Consider the following 15,150-nt stretch of genomic DNA (forward strand, 5'->3'; position numbering starts at 1 on the left):
CACGAGAGTTAATTATCCGTTCATTTTGTTGTTATTTAAGGCCTGGGTTTCCCATATTCTTTCAATTAAAATGTGTGGCTGGGATCCCCTCCCAGCGGTAGTGGTCCGAGGACACAGAGAAACTCCGACGCGAAAGCCTCAAGGACCACTGGAGTAACTCGGCACAGAAAGATCCATGAAAGTTTTACAGAGATGATTTAACTTCTACCGGTTGCAGAGGAGTCTGTCATGGCCTTGAGGTGATGTTTCACCTCTGTGCTGCAGATACACAAAAAAGCTGACAAGTCTCTCCGCCTCTCTCCTCTGTTCAGTGTCCGGATGTGCTCTATCCTTTTCCTCTCCCTCTCATCTGATCTCGGCTTCTTTGTTCTTTACGTTTCCTCCTCCCTGCGCTTTCACTTGTATTCCCTGTCAGCCTCTCATCCACACCTGCCATCTCCCACAGATCCAGAGGCACGTAAGCCCAGTGGGATGGAGGAGAGGCTTCGGAGGCCCTTCTTTTCTTCTTCACTCAGCTCGCCCTCGCCTCGTAGCAACCCCACTCGAAGGCGGCCAATCAAGCACGACTCTTGGGTAGGTCGGACACAGACCTTTTAACTGGGGTTAAAACAGTGGTTACAGTCAAGTTAAGAAAACCATGTACCGCACTGCATGGACCAGACTATTTATGTTAGGACTAAAACCTAAATCTTAGTGGAAGAATTTTATAATTACACTGATAAATAAAGTGTACTTAATGTGGATTGGTCCTGGCTGAAATCTGCTTAATAAAGTCAGCATTCAGGCTGATATTGGTACGCAATAAGCCTCTCAAAAAAAAAAAAAACCCAGCCAAGTCAAACCTCTTGAATTTACGCCTACTGTAACTTACATCTATGTATCATGTCTTACGAACATGGGTTATTCTGCAGGTATTTTTTTGAAGAATATAAAATGCATTACATTCTCAGCCTCATCCATATCACGCATGTGTCACTTTGCTGACATCCTCTGGGACTGAACAGTAGTATCCAGTTTTCACAGCCAAAAGCAGGATGCTAAATCTTGACAGAGCACAAACTGACCTCTTTTGTGCTTTAGTTACTATGTTATAGGTTAAACATAAATTACATAGTCAACATATTTTAAGTATCAAATGATGTTAAGAAATGTTTTGCATATACAGTATTTGATGTTGAAGATGCATGTTACCATCCTGGTGTTCATTTACAGATATTCAACACTAGGTGGCCCCACATTCATTAGAATATCTTCTCTATAGACTGATGTCATTGAGTCAGACCTCATCAGCAACTCTGACTTGATCTTTTATATGTTCATGTTTTATTGTTGTTACAGCTGTATAATTGATCATCTCGTTTTCTTTATGCAGAGCTAAATGTAATATTTTTTTTTGCCATTGTAGCTTGAACAGTGATGTTTATCAGGCTCTATCTATTGGTATGAATATTGATTGTGGTACAGTCATAGTGACTGAAACAAGATGATGACATTTCAGGGTTTAATTTTTACAGTTGTAATTTACAAATTAATTGATGTGTCATTTCAATGAATCTATTTATGAAAAACAGCTGACTCAGCGGAGATGCACAGAGGCTTGAAAGGACAGGAGCAGCAGGATTATACATTTACGTGTGTATTGATTCATATGATTGTGTCTCAACAGGATGTGGAGGATGGGCTCGATGATGCGTTCTCAAGGTAACCTTTGCATATAACTGCAAACCTGCTGAACACTAAGAAATTAGACTTCAATTTACAAAAGGAGATGGGATTTTTGTGTGCTTGCAGAACAGGCCTTAATTAAGTATTCCCTCAAGAAAATTAAATCTATTAAACTAATTTTAAATTGAATTAAAACTCTAAAACGGAAATAGATCATCTTTTGAATACAGTCGAGCAGTTTATGATGACAGTTACACTGAGGGTGAGGGTCAGCTGCCAGAACTTTTGAGACTCTTGAATAAAAAAAACCTACTTGACACATTGACTGACACAAATCCTTATTTAAATTCATACACAGAGAAATATCTCTTATTAAACCTCAGCTAAATAACCAAGGCCGTTTTAGAGTCGAGCAGCTGTCAGCTCTACTTAAAGCAAAATAAATTGCCATTGCGAGTAGTTGTATTCGACTTGATCCTGTACCTTGTACAACACTTTTGTTATGTTATAAAACAGCCCAGTTCTGACTCTAAACGTTAAAGTGATTTTTGTGTTTTGAAGCAGCTTAAAAGCAACTGTGTTGAAATGGGGATTTGACTGAAATGTCTAATGTATTTTGTTTGTAGTCACAGTGGGAAGGATTTAATGTTTCATTTTGACTGACTGAGCAAAATCATTTGGAAAAACACTGTTGCAAAACCATCTCAATATATTAATTTCTGAAGCTTTTTTGAAATTAATTCATATTGTCTCTTACAAATCTAGGTTATATTTTGGATATTTTAATAAGCAGTTGACGCATTTTTGTTTGCAGTCGACAAAGCTGTGGTTGTCGATTATAGTGGAACGCAGAACAGCATGCAGGACTTAAAACATGTGGATGGGCTTTTGTAAACTTGTGTCAAACACTAAGCAGACCTGACTTTAGAAATGATGTGTAAACAGTTAGTTCTCTGAACTCTTGCAAAGTCACTGTGCTGCAATTGAACCATTGCACACAACAGAAATGACAGTCGCTCCTTTTATTGCCAACGTGAACGCCACCTCTCCTGGCAGGGCTGTCAGCAGTGCAGCAGCTTAAACCAGGAAGGGCGCTCCACAATGCATCAGCTCTTTATCACTGAACTTGGATTACAATATAAGACTTTTTATTTTCTCAAAGTGTGACAGTCTGTGAAATTGACATTTCATGAGAGTGAGATACCTGCAGAGACACAACAATGTGGGTCTCGGGGGTGTAAAATATGAGACACATAGACAATATACTTTTATGCTCACAACACCATGCACTTGGCCCTTCTCATATACTCTCAGCACACACTTATCTAAACTCAAATCTCTTCATAATAGCCCTCCATCCAAAACAAACCGAGGAATATGTAGGCCAATCAGTGCAGTGAGTGTCTGCATGGCTTTTCATTTCTTAATATTTGCAGCTGATAGTGTATGTGACAGTGTATCTGTCCTCCACTGCTGTAATATCCCTCTTTTAAGAGAGAAGAGCTACAGAGATCTGGTGCCACAAACATTAAAGCGATAGCAACTCATTAAGCTGTGTTGCCTGTGGCTAATAGATCTGTTTGTTGTGTTGGACTTTGAACGTTTTGGTCAAAGCAAATGAGAAAATGGCAAGAAGGGATTATACACAGTCATGTCTGTGTGGAAGATGGCTGGTTGGAGACAGAGATCAGAAAAGGAAGGCGGGTCACCGCTGAGGCTGTTCTCAAGTGTGGACAGTTGTCACATGGAGGAAGGCGAAACTCAGGACAAACATGTAAATCTGACATCCTGGAGGAAGCACTGGAGGTTTTGTGGAGTGTTAGAGAAAACTTTCTCTGCAGGGGTCAACAAGGATGTCGAGCACTGCAGTGGCGGTCTGGCAGTGCTGGATAAGATCTGTCCTGAAACATTTAAGATTCTGGATCACACTGTGTTGTCATGTCTGTCACGCCTATTTAATGTTAAATGTGACTTTGGGAATACCGTTGGATCAGGACGACTACAACTTTGTGTTCAATCAGAATCAGTACTGGCAAAGCATGTGAACCCAGCAGGGTTTGTGCAAAATATTGTGTGTAGAAAATGCTTAATTTTAAACTTTATGTTAGGTTTAAGTTTATGCCAGAATTCATGCTCAGTGAAAAATTATAGATTTTTTTTTTTTTTTTTAATGTAATCTGATTCTGAGATGATTGACTGACATGGGAGCTGAATTGAAAAGGGGGCATTTTTCCGTTTCTCTCCATGTCATAAGAGTGACCTTCTGCTCTCAGAAAGTGTGCGTGTGCCTTGTTATGCTGAGTGGGCAGGCACATTGAAGGTAGCTAGCTATTGGACTTGCTCATCAGTTACTACCAATGACACAATGACAACGACCGCAACATGGTAAGTTGGCGTTTTAATGACAACTGGCAGGCTACCAAATAATAATTAAAAAAATTGCTTTGGAGTGGAGCCACAGAAAGGAGGGCAGTATTACCTGCAGAAAGCAGATTGAACTGTAGTCTGTTGACTAGTTTGGGTTGAGTTGGTGTAGTCTGTCTCTTTTAACTAGTTTGGGTTGGGTTGGTGTAGTCTGTCTCTTTTAACTAGTTTGGGTTGGGTTGGTGTAGTCTGTCTCTTTTAACCAGTTTGGGTTGGGTTGGTGTAGTCTGTCTCTTTTAACCAGTTTGGGTTGGGTTGCTGTCTCTTAAAAGTGCTTGTGCATGTAAAGCTGGCACGGGAGTCAGTTTATTGTGGGTCAGTGATTCTCTTCAAACCTGTCATCTTTTTGAATACAATTAGCTGCACGCCCTCTAGGAGTCACTGTTAGTGCTTTATAGTTTTGCAACTTGAGCTGCAACTGATGCAGCTAAACCAATTTCAGTTAAGCTATTTTAATTAAAACTTTCTACACAGGTCAAGGTTTACACCTCTGTAAAAAAAAAAAAAATCTAATTTTGGAATTTGACAAAAGTTATTCCAGTGACGCCTCAGTGCTTGCAACCAGGGCAAATGGTGCTCACAACTATTGACATCAGCCTCAGTTCAAATTGGGTTAATTAAAGGATTCAAATTGTATTTAAGATTTCTTAAATGAATGGTGACCTTATTTGACTGCTGGCGTAGTACTGAGGTACTTTAATTATTTAACTTCATCTAAATGTGATGAGTTATTTTTTATATAATTTCAGCCTCTTTGAGAGTTACTTTACAATATGCATGGTGGAGCATGGGCGGCACTGGCTGCTGTGTAATTAAACTACGCACGCAAATTCTCTGTACTCTTTATGAGCACAGCTTCTGGCCACTTTATTTTTCACTTTCCTTCACCTTTATCAGTGAGTCAAGTTGTCATGATTTCTTCTATCTTCTATTTGGCATGCAGCAACATGGAAGTAGAGGAGACAGACCCTGGTAAGTTATCTGATGAGTGTGTTATTTTATGACAGTGTGTACTTGGTACTGCATGTTGCTTGAGGCCTTACATTTAGATTATACAGCATTCATGTATAGTACCATTCTGTTTTGCATCATCGACATTTCCCAGCAATAAGCACGTCATCTCTATCAGTGGTCCTCAATCTTTTTGAATACTTGATCCCTTGTGAGCTGACATGATTTAAGGCCCCCTTCTCCAGGGAAAGTATTGTTATTTGGACATTTGTGACTCCACTTACAAAAAAAGAAAGCGTCCAAATTATCGACCAGTTAAATACATCTGGAACATCGTCAAAGCAGGCCAGATAGTTGCGGAAAGAGGATTTTATATTTCTGGCTTGTCTGTCCATCTGCACGTACATATGTCTGTTCCATTCATGTGAATGTGAAGTCTCGGGGAACGCTTTTCAATGCTCTTCAAACTTGGCAGAAACCTTCACTAAGACTGTGTGATGAACTGATTAGGTTTTGGTGGTCAAAGGTTAAAAGTCACTATGACCTAAAATGTGTCCTATTCTTGTGAACGTAAGTGAATTTCATTACATCAGGCAGAAACATTATAATAAAAAAACAACAACTATAAGATGTTTTTGTTTTTTTTGAGAAACTGATATAATTTATTAATTTAGCTTAAAGTTTTTAAAAATTATTTAACTAAATTTTGCATTCGGTTACAAGGTTATTTATCTCGCTACCTATTATCATGTTCAGTCAATTGGACATTATAGCCGGGATAGTCCTGAAATATCTTTTTCATTAGGAATGGAAATACTGAATTCATGAAATTATGTGTTGTAGAAAGTAGCACTTTCATTCACTTTGTGCGTACATTCTTTTTTACTTTTATTTTTGAAAGCAACTGTGGTTTTTCCAAAGGGCTTCAAATAAATTTGAACTCTCCACGTGTCTGGCACTTAGGGCCTCACATTGCACACTGCACATTTGCTCTCACTTGTTCACTGTCATTTTAATCATTCAAATCATCATCCTCCATGTGCCCTTACAACATTTCACCCTTTCTCATCCTCTTCCTTTTTTTTTTAACCTTTACATATCCTTTAAACCCTTTTTCTAAATACATATTTAATGTCTCTGACATCTCCGGCGATATTCTGTCTCACCTCTTTTCTCTCTCTCAGACTGGCCGAGTCCCGCTCCGAACCCGTCTCTGACCATGCAGCTCTGAGTCCCCAGGAGGTCTCCGCTGAGAATTGTTGCCTATCTGCAACAATGAGTTTGAATAAAACACACTGACAATAACTGCCCAACTTACTGCACCACAGAAATTAGACAGAAAGCAAACTCCAGTCCCGAAGACCAACGCAGAACGACATGCTTGACTTGATTAGACAGAAAAACACATCTTGCTCTTCGGTGCACAAACTGAGTCAGAGAGGCTGTGTTTGATATTGTGGGACTGCTGTCGAGAAGCCAGAACGAATGCCCTGATATTATAAAATGCTTTCTCTTTGAATACCTGCCAGTCAACACACACACTCCAGTCAGTGTAAACAACCACCTTCTGCCAAATTCAAATGTTCACAAACTGCTTAATGAAATACAGTGTGCAATACAGCACTGCAAGGCAAGAAAGAATTACATAATTCTACACAATCAAATTCTCACAGAGGATCAGAGGATAAATATCATATCAAATATAAATATAAGTCTCCTCCTTTAAATGATGACTTGTAAAACATTTTCACACATGGATTCCATTTGTAAATTCTGATAAAGATGTACGTTGTAACCCAGTCGAGAAATGTTTGTTCAGAAGTCTGTCATCTCTTTCTGAAACTCTGACAGTTCCCCTCGTTCATCTTTTTATTGACGATTTAAAGCACATGGTACGAAGAACTGGAATTAACCTTGGGAGAGTAAGGAAATGTTTCCACAAAAAGCATATATGGAGTTGGTCTAGTTTGTTATATAACGGGAGTTTTATGGAGCATCTATCTCATAAATAATAGATAATTTATCTTTAGTTGCCCTTTTCTTTATCCACTTGTTATCACAAGATAAAATGTCCATACCCAGGTCATTTTACAAGAAACTAAACCATAAATCTGAGTGGCTCTGCTGTGAAAAGCCACAATAGAGCCCTTTTAAAAAAATAAAAATAAAAAAATGAAGGTACCAGCTCCACTTGACTCCACCCGCTTTGGCACCAGATACTTTTCTCATTTGTGTTTTTTCGCTACAAACAGTACCTCCTCAATGTGGTTTTGTTATCATAGTGACGCTGCAAAAAACTGCTGGAATGTCATCTTCAGCATGACACACATGCTCGCTGAATTGCTAAGCTATAGTAACAATGGCAGATTTGTGCAGGATGTCCCATGTCATGCACTAAAGTCAGGCAGTGGTTATAATGATTCCCTCTCACCAATCGATAGTCTGAAGTGTTTTCATGTCACCTTTTAGTATCAGCTCAGATTGCTTGGAACCCCGACAGAACTATTATATACATTTGTATAATTTAATTTTATATTTAATATTTATCTAAAATGTGTAACTTGTACCGGCAGGGCTAATAGTCGATTAGTTCCAAGTGATTATTAAATACTATTTTTGCTTGAAATGCTCATCCCTAACGGGTACCATCTACAATCTTTGCCCCATTTAAAACCAGAAATAGTAAGTAGAGTGCAGCTGGTACCAGCTGTGGAAAAGGGGCTTAAGTGGCTGAAAGCTTCAGGAGCACTGGGTACGCTAAATAGGCCTTGTGTTGCGAATATAGCCAAACTGCTGTTTTCAAGGACAAGGATGAACATTCATGTACAGCTCAGTCTGACTTTATTGTGGAAGACATTCAGTGTCCCTTTTCATTCAATCTCATTATGAGGTTTGAAGTAATGCATTCACTGAATTAGAGCTTAGGGGCATCATCAGCAATACACATGACAAAAAGCTGCAGTTTGACATTCAGAGAGGTACTTCAGCACATTAAAGTTGTGCTTAGGGGTCTCAAAACAGGCAAATTATTACACAAAGAATTGTCAAAATTGCAACAACAAAAACTGAGGTATTCTGACTTTTAGATCCTTGTATGGTCAAGCTCCAAAAATTCAGAATTATGTTTTCCGTAGAGTGACTTAACTGTCTTCTATCATGCCCAACCTGCCTGGTAAACACCACTCAAAGATTGTTTGTCTTCCAGTTATAAGCAGCGATAACCCAAATTCCACCAATCCTGATGAAAAGGCTGAATTTGATGTGTAAAATCTCCCATTCAAGATAAACAAATCATATTCCGTTTGAAAAAAATCTAATTCAAACACAACATTTCTGTCATGGATGAATTTATTATCAAAATCAACCAACCATTCTGTATGCTTGCTTTATGTAAACCAGTGAAATAGGATGTCTGTTTTCTTCATGGCTTAATACAGCAGGTAAATTCCCCTTGCAGAATCAGGCTGACATTTCCACACAATATTTGCAATGACTGTTTTACATCCTCATCTCATCCATTCAGCTGTCACTGTACACAAAGATGATGTCACCATTAAAGAGTGGCGATGATATTAGGTGATGGGAACTGTATTTCAAGGCAAAACCCGTCGTGTAAAGAAACCTATTTCCATACGCTGTATTTTTTCAATGTCAAAGCTGTATGTATTAACTGTATGTATACATATTGTAATATTATAAAGGAAGTAGGACGACTAGAAACAGGGCATCACACAGGTTGTTTTTTAGAAATATTTATCGCTCTTGTTGAGATGTGAATGTGTAGATGCTTGTATGTTTTGCATTAGGTTAAACAATTTGTACAGATTTAAATGTATGTGAATTTTCCTACTGCAGGAATTGCTTTATTAAAAAAAAATTAAATAAAATAGTCATCAAGTACATGATTAAGTCATACACAAATCTCCCGAGTCAGATATTACCCGTTATAATGATCAACATAGTTCACATTTTAACTGAAAAATGTGCTGCATTGTTCTCGTTTTCCTTTTCTCTCAAAACATCTTTCCTCATGGATTTGGCCCAAATCTTATTATAGACAAATTGTTTCTCTGCTTAAACTGTGCAGATTATTTTTAGCCACCTCTCAGATGGCGTTCATTGTCAAGAGGATGTTATATTGTGCCCCACTCTGGCTGCTGGAGTGGTCTTTCTCTCCGTATTCATGGCATCATGACTGAGAATAGTTGTGACGGCGGGAGGCGAGAGCTCTGTGTTGTTGTCATGACACCCACTGCAGAATAATTGGATGGCTTATCAGGTTATGCCATGAAGCTTAATTGCATTGTTTCATTCCTGACAGGCTGAAATACCACCTCCTTCGCATTTTTTTTTTCTTTTGAAAGAGCTACTTAGTTTGGACATCAATAATAGCTTCCAGCATGTCGACTGATGATCGGTTGAGCCATTTGTGCAGTTCAGATTTGACTGAGAAGGTCAAGGTCGGCAGAGTGCACTGTCAAAATGCATTATTGTCATTATGCTTTTCGCTCGAGCGCCTCTCCTCATGACTGGAAACATCTGCTCACCTTTTCAGCGGCAGCATTGATTGAGTGATTGAATTTCGTGTTGATGCTTTACTATCCGCTGATTCAGTGCTATCGAGTGCTATTTTGAGATAGGCTGTTGTCCAGGAGCGCTCAGATGAATTGGTTTTCAGTGACAATTGACAAACAATATTTTTGAAGCAAATTTAGTCATGCGCATAAACACAGCTTTTTTTTCCAGCACAGCTTCAACACAAGCTGCATTAATTTTCAGCATGTGGCAAGGAATGGACAATAGTAAATGACCTATGAGGGGCACAGTTCGATATTTGAATATAGTTTGAAACAACCCTTTGTTCCTTTTAGTTGATTTCAAAATGAAAGATCAATCCAGCAGCCTCCTAAAAGTTGTGTTTCATGTCTCCAGTATTCTGTATACAGCACATCGATGTGGGCAGATCCCCAATAGATCTTGAATGGATGCAGTTCTCTGGAGGAGCTGATGATTTTCTGTGAGGGAGGGTGGTGAGAGATGGGCAGTTTGAGGTGTAACATGCCAAACTGTCGTGAGTGCACTGAATACAAATCAGCCTGAGGGGGGATTTAATACCATAAAACATTCAAAGATGTAAAACATTTGAAAGATTTTGAATAGGAAAAGTAGAAAAATCTCAGATAAGCTATTATTGAATAACAGCTGACGTTTACAGTATCGGTTTACTTTAACACGGTGCTTACTTTCTATCTATGCAATTCGTGGGTTTCCAACAGTGTTGTGATAATATGATAATAGCAGTTTGGGTATAAATCACAAGCAGTTGTCCTAATCTGTGTAAACATGTGTACAGACTTTGGAAACTGTTACGGTTTGTTACATATTTATGCATAATAAAGGACTTTGTACAAATACTTCATCACACTGAGCTGTCATTTTTATCAAAGAATAGAGAAAATCAATCAAAAGGAAGCTTCTCCATTTAAGGTTTAGTTCCAAAGAGACAGTTCGGCCTTCAAGCATGTCACACCATGTGACTGCAGTGTGTTTCTTTGTAGCATTTCAATTAAAATCCAAAACAGCTCTATAACCTAGTGTTTGAATACAGCTTCAAAAGCAAACAGTTAAGCTGCAGCTGCTTGCAGTGCAGACCAAAATCAAACACTTTTATTTTGGTCTGTCTGTCGACCTGTCCAGAACATTTCAATTCAAACATAAAACGTAATCCATACTGTTTTTCTCTCAAACATTTTCCAGCTCCCAGTGGTCGATCAAAAGCGAGGGCATTTTCTTGTTTGGGTGCCTGACTGACACACGTCAATATGTCTATTTATTTAGCTCATGGCTATTTAAAAGATTAAATAATGCATATTCGGTGCAGACAACAGTATCTGGGGAATATTTTTGGTCAGTATTGAAAATGCATGTATGAACTCTGACTGATGTCAGAACTAACATATTAATACACTTTATGTTGAAGTGATCTTACACCATTATGATTATACCAGCATATACACTCACACTTCATTAGGAACAACCCTTCAACTGCCCATTGAAGCATAATCAGCCAATAATGTTTCAGAAGCCCATTGCATTTATGCATGTGGACATGGTCAAGAGGATCCACTGAAGTTCAAAGAGCATCAGAAAATGGTTGAGAGGTGATTCAATTGACTTTGAACATGGCGTGGTTGTTGGTGCTAAACAGGCTGAGAAATTGAATATTTCAGAAACTGCTGATCTACTGGAATTTTCCCTCAAAATTGTCGCTGGGATTTACAGAGTTGTCACAAAAAGACAAAACATCCAGTGAGTGGTGTGAGCAACATGTTGAACCTTGAAGCAGACGGGCTACAGCAGCAGAAGACTCCCCCGGGGGCCTCTCCTTAACTGTGTTGGAAACAGGCAAGTGGAAGGACTTGAGCGACTTTGATAGGAATTGTTCAGTAATCGTTTGAGGAACATGACAGAGTGTTCAAGGTGTTGATTTGGCCTCTAAATTCCCCAGATTTCAATCTGATTGAGCATCTGTGGGATGTGCTTCAAAACAAGTCAGATGGAGTCCTTAGAGGCTACACCTCTCAACTTATAGGAGTTAAAGGATCTGCTGCTCACATCTTGGTGCCACAAAACTCTTTCAGAGGCTTTGTGGAGTCCATGTATCAATGGGTCGGACCTGTTTCAGTTGCACGAGGGGGACCTACACAATGTTAGGCAGGGGGTTTTAATGTTGTAAATGATCAAGTTTAGGAAGAAATGTGGATTAAATTAAGGTATGTAGCCTGATCAGGTCATTCAGTTTTAGGTCCACTTTAATATTTAGCTATTCAAACTTTAAGCAATCGCGGTTGTGAAAGATTTATAACTTCTGATTCTATTCAAGGATGTTTTTTTAAGATATGGGCGGCCTCCTTTCTTTCCAACTGGCTGTAACACTTTTTTGCATACAATTAGTATTTAAGGATGATGTAGTGAGAGAAACACTGACCTCAGGAACCTGTTTTCACTCTTGTTTACTGTGACCAAGCTCAGATAATAAAAGAAAATGTGTTTTCACAAACCTTTATCCAAGCAGATTTCCCAAAGTTTAAAAATGTTTTTTAAATGATGAATGATCACAGCTATTGAAAAAAAAGTCTTAAAGAATGAATACTTGCGTGCAATTGCACCTGGAACAGTCCCAGGAAGCATCAAGGGTTTCAGACAAGGGCTTCTCCCCCACATATTTTGCCTTTTTTAAAATCCCAATGTAATTAACGTTGTGTGCTCTCATTTCTGTAAACGTTCTGAGTGTTTGTTCAGTTTGATGACTGTTTACACAGGTATGCAAATACCATTTTAATTTGTAAAGAGGCATTGTGACGGGGTGCCTCATTATCAGACTGTGCACAACTGTGAAAGAAGGATCAGCTGTGACATCACCACGTATACTGTATACAACTGACTAATCAAATAAAATATGACACGCTATCTACTTAAGTCTGCCAGTGTGGAGGATAATGATGGGTTAAAAGTTTGGTTTCTAAGCCTGGAGGACTTGACCATCATTAAAACTTAACTTGACAACTCTTCTTCCCTCAGAAACCACAGACTGTGGCTGAACAAAGACTCTCGGAGTACCTGGCCCATCCTCAGAAATGAGATCAGCTTTGCGAGTAAAGCAAAGCCGTAGAAAAACTGCACTTTGATATTCTCAGAGAACTTACTGGAGACTAACAAGCCACTCGGTGTTATTTCATGTGCTGCATTGACAACTACAGCCTTGATACTGCTTCTGTGTGCTGTGGAGACGACAGTTGAGAATTTTAGGTAGATATAAGCTTTGTTTTGATGAAAATACCTGAGTGCATGGAGATGCTGAGTCAGTGACAACAACGTGTCTTTGTCGCCACTTCATCTTCTCTCAGCTCTGCTCGCTGATCTTTGACAGACCTGAGCTCGCTGCAGACAGACTACCTGCGTGTCATGTTGGCAGCGTCTGCAGCAGCCAGTTAAATCCTGGTGAGAGAAAAACAATGTGTGCAACTTCAAACTTTTCTTCTGTTATGGCAGCAGCAGATACTCTGCTGTTTAAAAGTGCTTTGTCACTGTATGGCTTTCTGTGCAACAACCCAAAGCACCTCTGGACTGAGACATTGAAGTTGGGTCATATAAGATGGATAAAAAGAGCAACGGAGGAAAGAAAAGCTTTCCCTTCTTGTGTCTTTTCATTTAGTCTGTATCGGGTTTAAAATTATTGTTTAACTTTGGGGGAATATGTTCATTAATGTCTGATTTGTCCTTGGGGTCCCGGGATCTGCCAATGAACAGCTCATTTAGTATTCATAAGTGTGTAGTTGATTAGCTAATTGGCTATTAAACACAATTTTGAAATGGCTAATTAGTGACTGGTAAGGTGTTCCACGTTGACCAAACATGACTGGTCACCAGGTGTCATTAAATTTGTACTTCTCTGTGGATTTTAGTTCGTCTTTGTTCATCTATTTCTGCTTCAGCACTTTTCAGCAGAAAAAACACGACGGGACCCAGAGAAAAGTGCAAATATTGGAATGATGCGGGCAAGTTCTATAATAATAAAGGTGGACTCCAATGCAAACCCAATGTTTACGGAGTTATTTATAAGCATACTATATACAGGATATCTAATAGATATTATATACTTGGATCTCTGAATCACATCTAAAATCTAACCAAAGCTCATCTCGGCCCCAGCTGCCCATAAATCACCTGAACAACTAATGGAAGTTCTCTGCCGTGCTGCGCTGAGATTAAGTTAAGAGGGAATACAATAGCACCTATTAATTCATAAGACACTATAATCACTTTCTATTTCAGGATGAGCTGTATTCTTCGATACTAATGTGCAATTCCATTTTTGATTAGGAACACTGTAGTTTAAAGGCCGGATGAACTGGCTCACTGAATTTGTTCTGTGAAGTCCTGTCTTATAATTTCTGGCTCATTATGGATGAATGTAGCAGCTCTTGGCGCGTTAACCAGATGTTTGGAGCTGCTCTGAGATTTTATGGTGACCATCTTTAACTCTCGGTTACTTATAATTAAGAGCAGCAAACAGTCGCTCTGTGACTTATATCAGTCCGACTCTCAGGGATTTCTATTGTGCTATTTATTGCATCACAGGTCAGCATCAAGGCAGCCATTCATCAAGCGTCAAGGTTGGACAAATGTAAAAATATATGCTGCTTTTATTGATGAGTATTTATTTATTACCCACTTGTGCAGCATTTTGCCGTAACGTGAGCCCTATGAAAGAGAAGGCACGATAAGAACCAAATACTGCTCTGGATTTATAGTAATGTATCGCTTTTCGGGCACTGTGTGCATTTTGTACCTCAAAATAAAGCAAGTGATTTTAACTGCCGTATCATTTTCACATTAATTTGTAACCCTTGGAAAGTATTAGCTGCATTAAAACACTTTTTGTAAAGAGACTTGCCAAACATTTAGTGATTGAAATGCACTCTCATAGTGTTGGCCAGCATTTAATGCACACCATGCAACTTTTGGAGATTTCACATTTTTATGTGAAAGTTCTGGAAGTGACATGCATTTCAGTGAGAGAACTTTATTACATTAGCTTCAATTAAGTAATGGGACATTCAAAAGAAGGTTTATTTTGCACTTCAGGAAATACAATTGTCAGGAAATGCACAAGATCTGAAATGAAACACTGGATGATAAAAGATAGTGCCCTTTTCTAAAAGCAGATAAAGTAAGAGTTAAAACATTAAGAGCTTCACGGTACGGCAATCGTGTTTATTTCTCCATTTTTGCCAGCTAACTTAGAACGCACATCGAAGGTTATTTTACACGCAAATAACCTGCATGCAACTTCATTTTGTAAATTAATGAAATATGTACAGACATATTTGCTATGTATGAAATATGAAAAAATACAATGTCATCCAGAAAATGGGATTTTAATTTTGAATAATAGGAAAAACTAACAAACGTAGTGATTGTAGATCCATGTATTACTTTCTCCCCTTACTAACAATCTACTCACAGCAGTCAGACAGTGTGATACATTTGTGATCAGGCAGCATATTAAGAGGATTTGCAATGAAAAAAAACGCAGATTATCTTGAA

At 38.7% G+C, this 15,150-nt stretch overlaps 1 protein-coding gene across 1 annotated transcript in view; it reads left to right on the forward strand.

The window, feature by feature from the left end:
* Positions 1-7,186, forward strand: part of LOC138637185 (low density lipoprotein receptor adapter protein 1) — a 40,971-nt gene extending 33,785 nt beyond the window's left edge. The window contains exons 7-10 of the mRNA XM_069725693.1: positions 446-573; positions 1,667-1,701; positions 5,033-5,061; positions 6,225-7,186. Of these exons, the coding sequence (XP_069581794.1) occupies positions 446-573; positions 1,667-1,701; positions 5,033-5,061; positions 6,225-6,271 (239 nt within the window). The 3' untranslated portion in view covers positions 6,272-7,186. The remainder of the gene's footprint in view (positions 1-445; positions 574-1,666; positions 1,702-5,032; positions 5,062-6,224) is intronic.
* The last annotated feature ends 7,964 nt before the right edge of the window (positions 7,187-15,150 follow it).

Source organism: Brachyistius frenatus, unplaced genomic scaffold, assembly GCF_029030835.1.
Source record: "Brachyistius frenatus isolate BFR_SWC_R1_liver_20210118 unplaced genomic scaffold, ASM2903083v1 Contig_438, whole genome shotgun sequence".
NCBI classification, from domain to species: domain Eukaryota; kingdom Metazoa; phylum Chordata; class Actinopteri; family Embiotocidae; genus Brachyistius; species Brachyistius frenatus.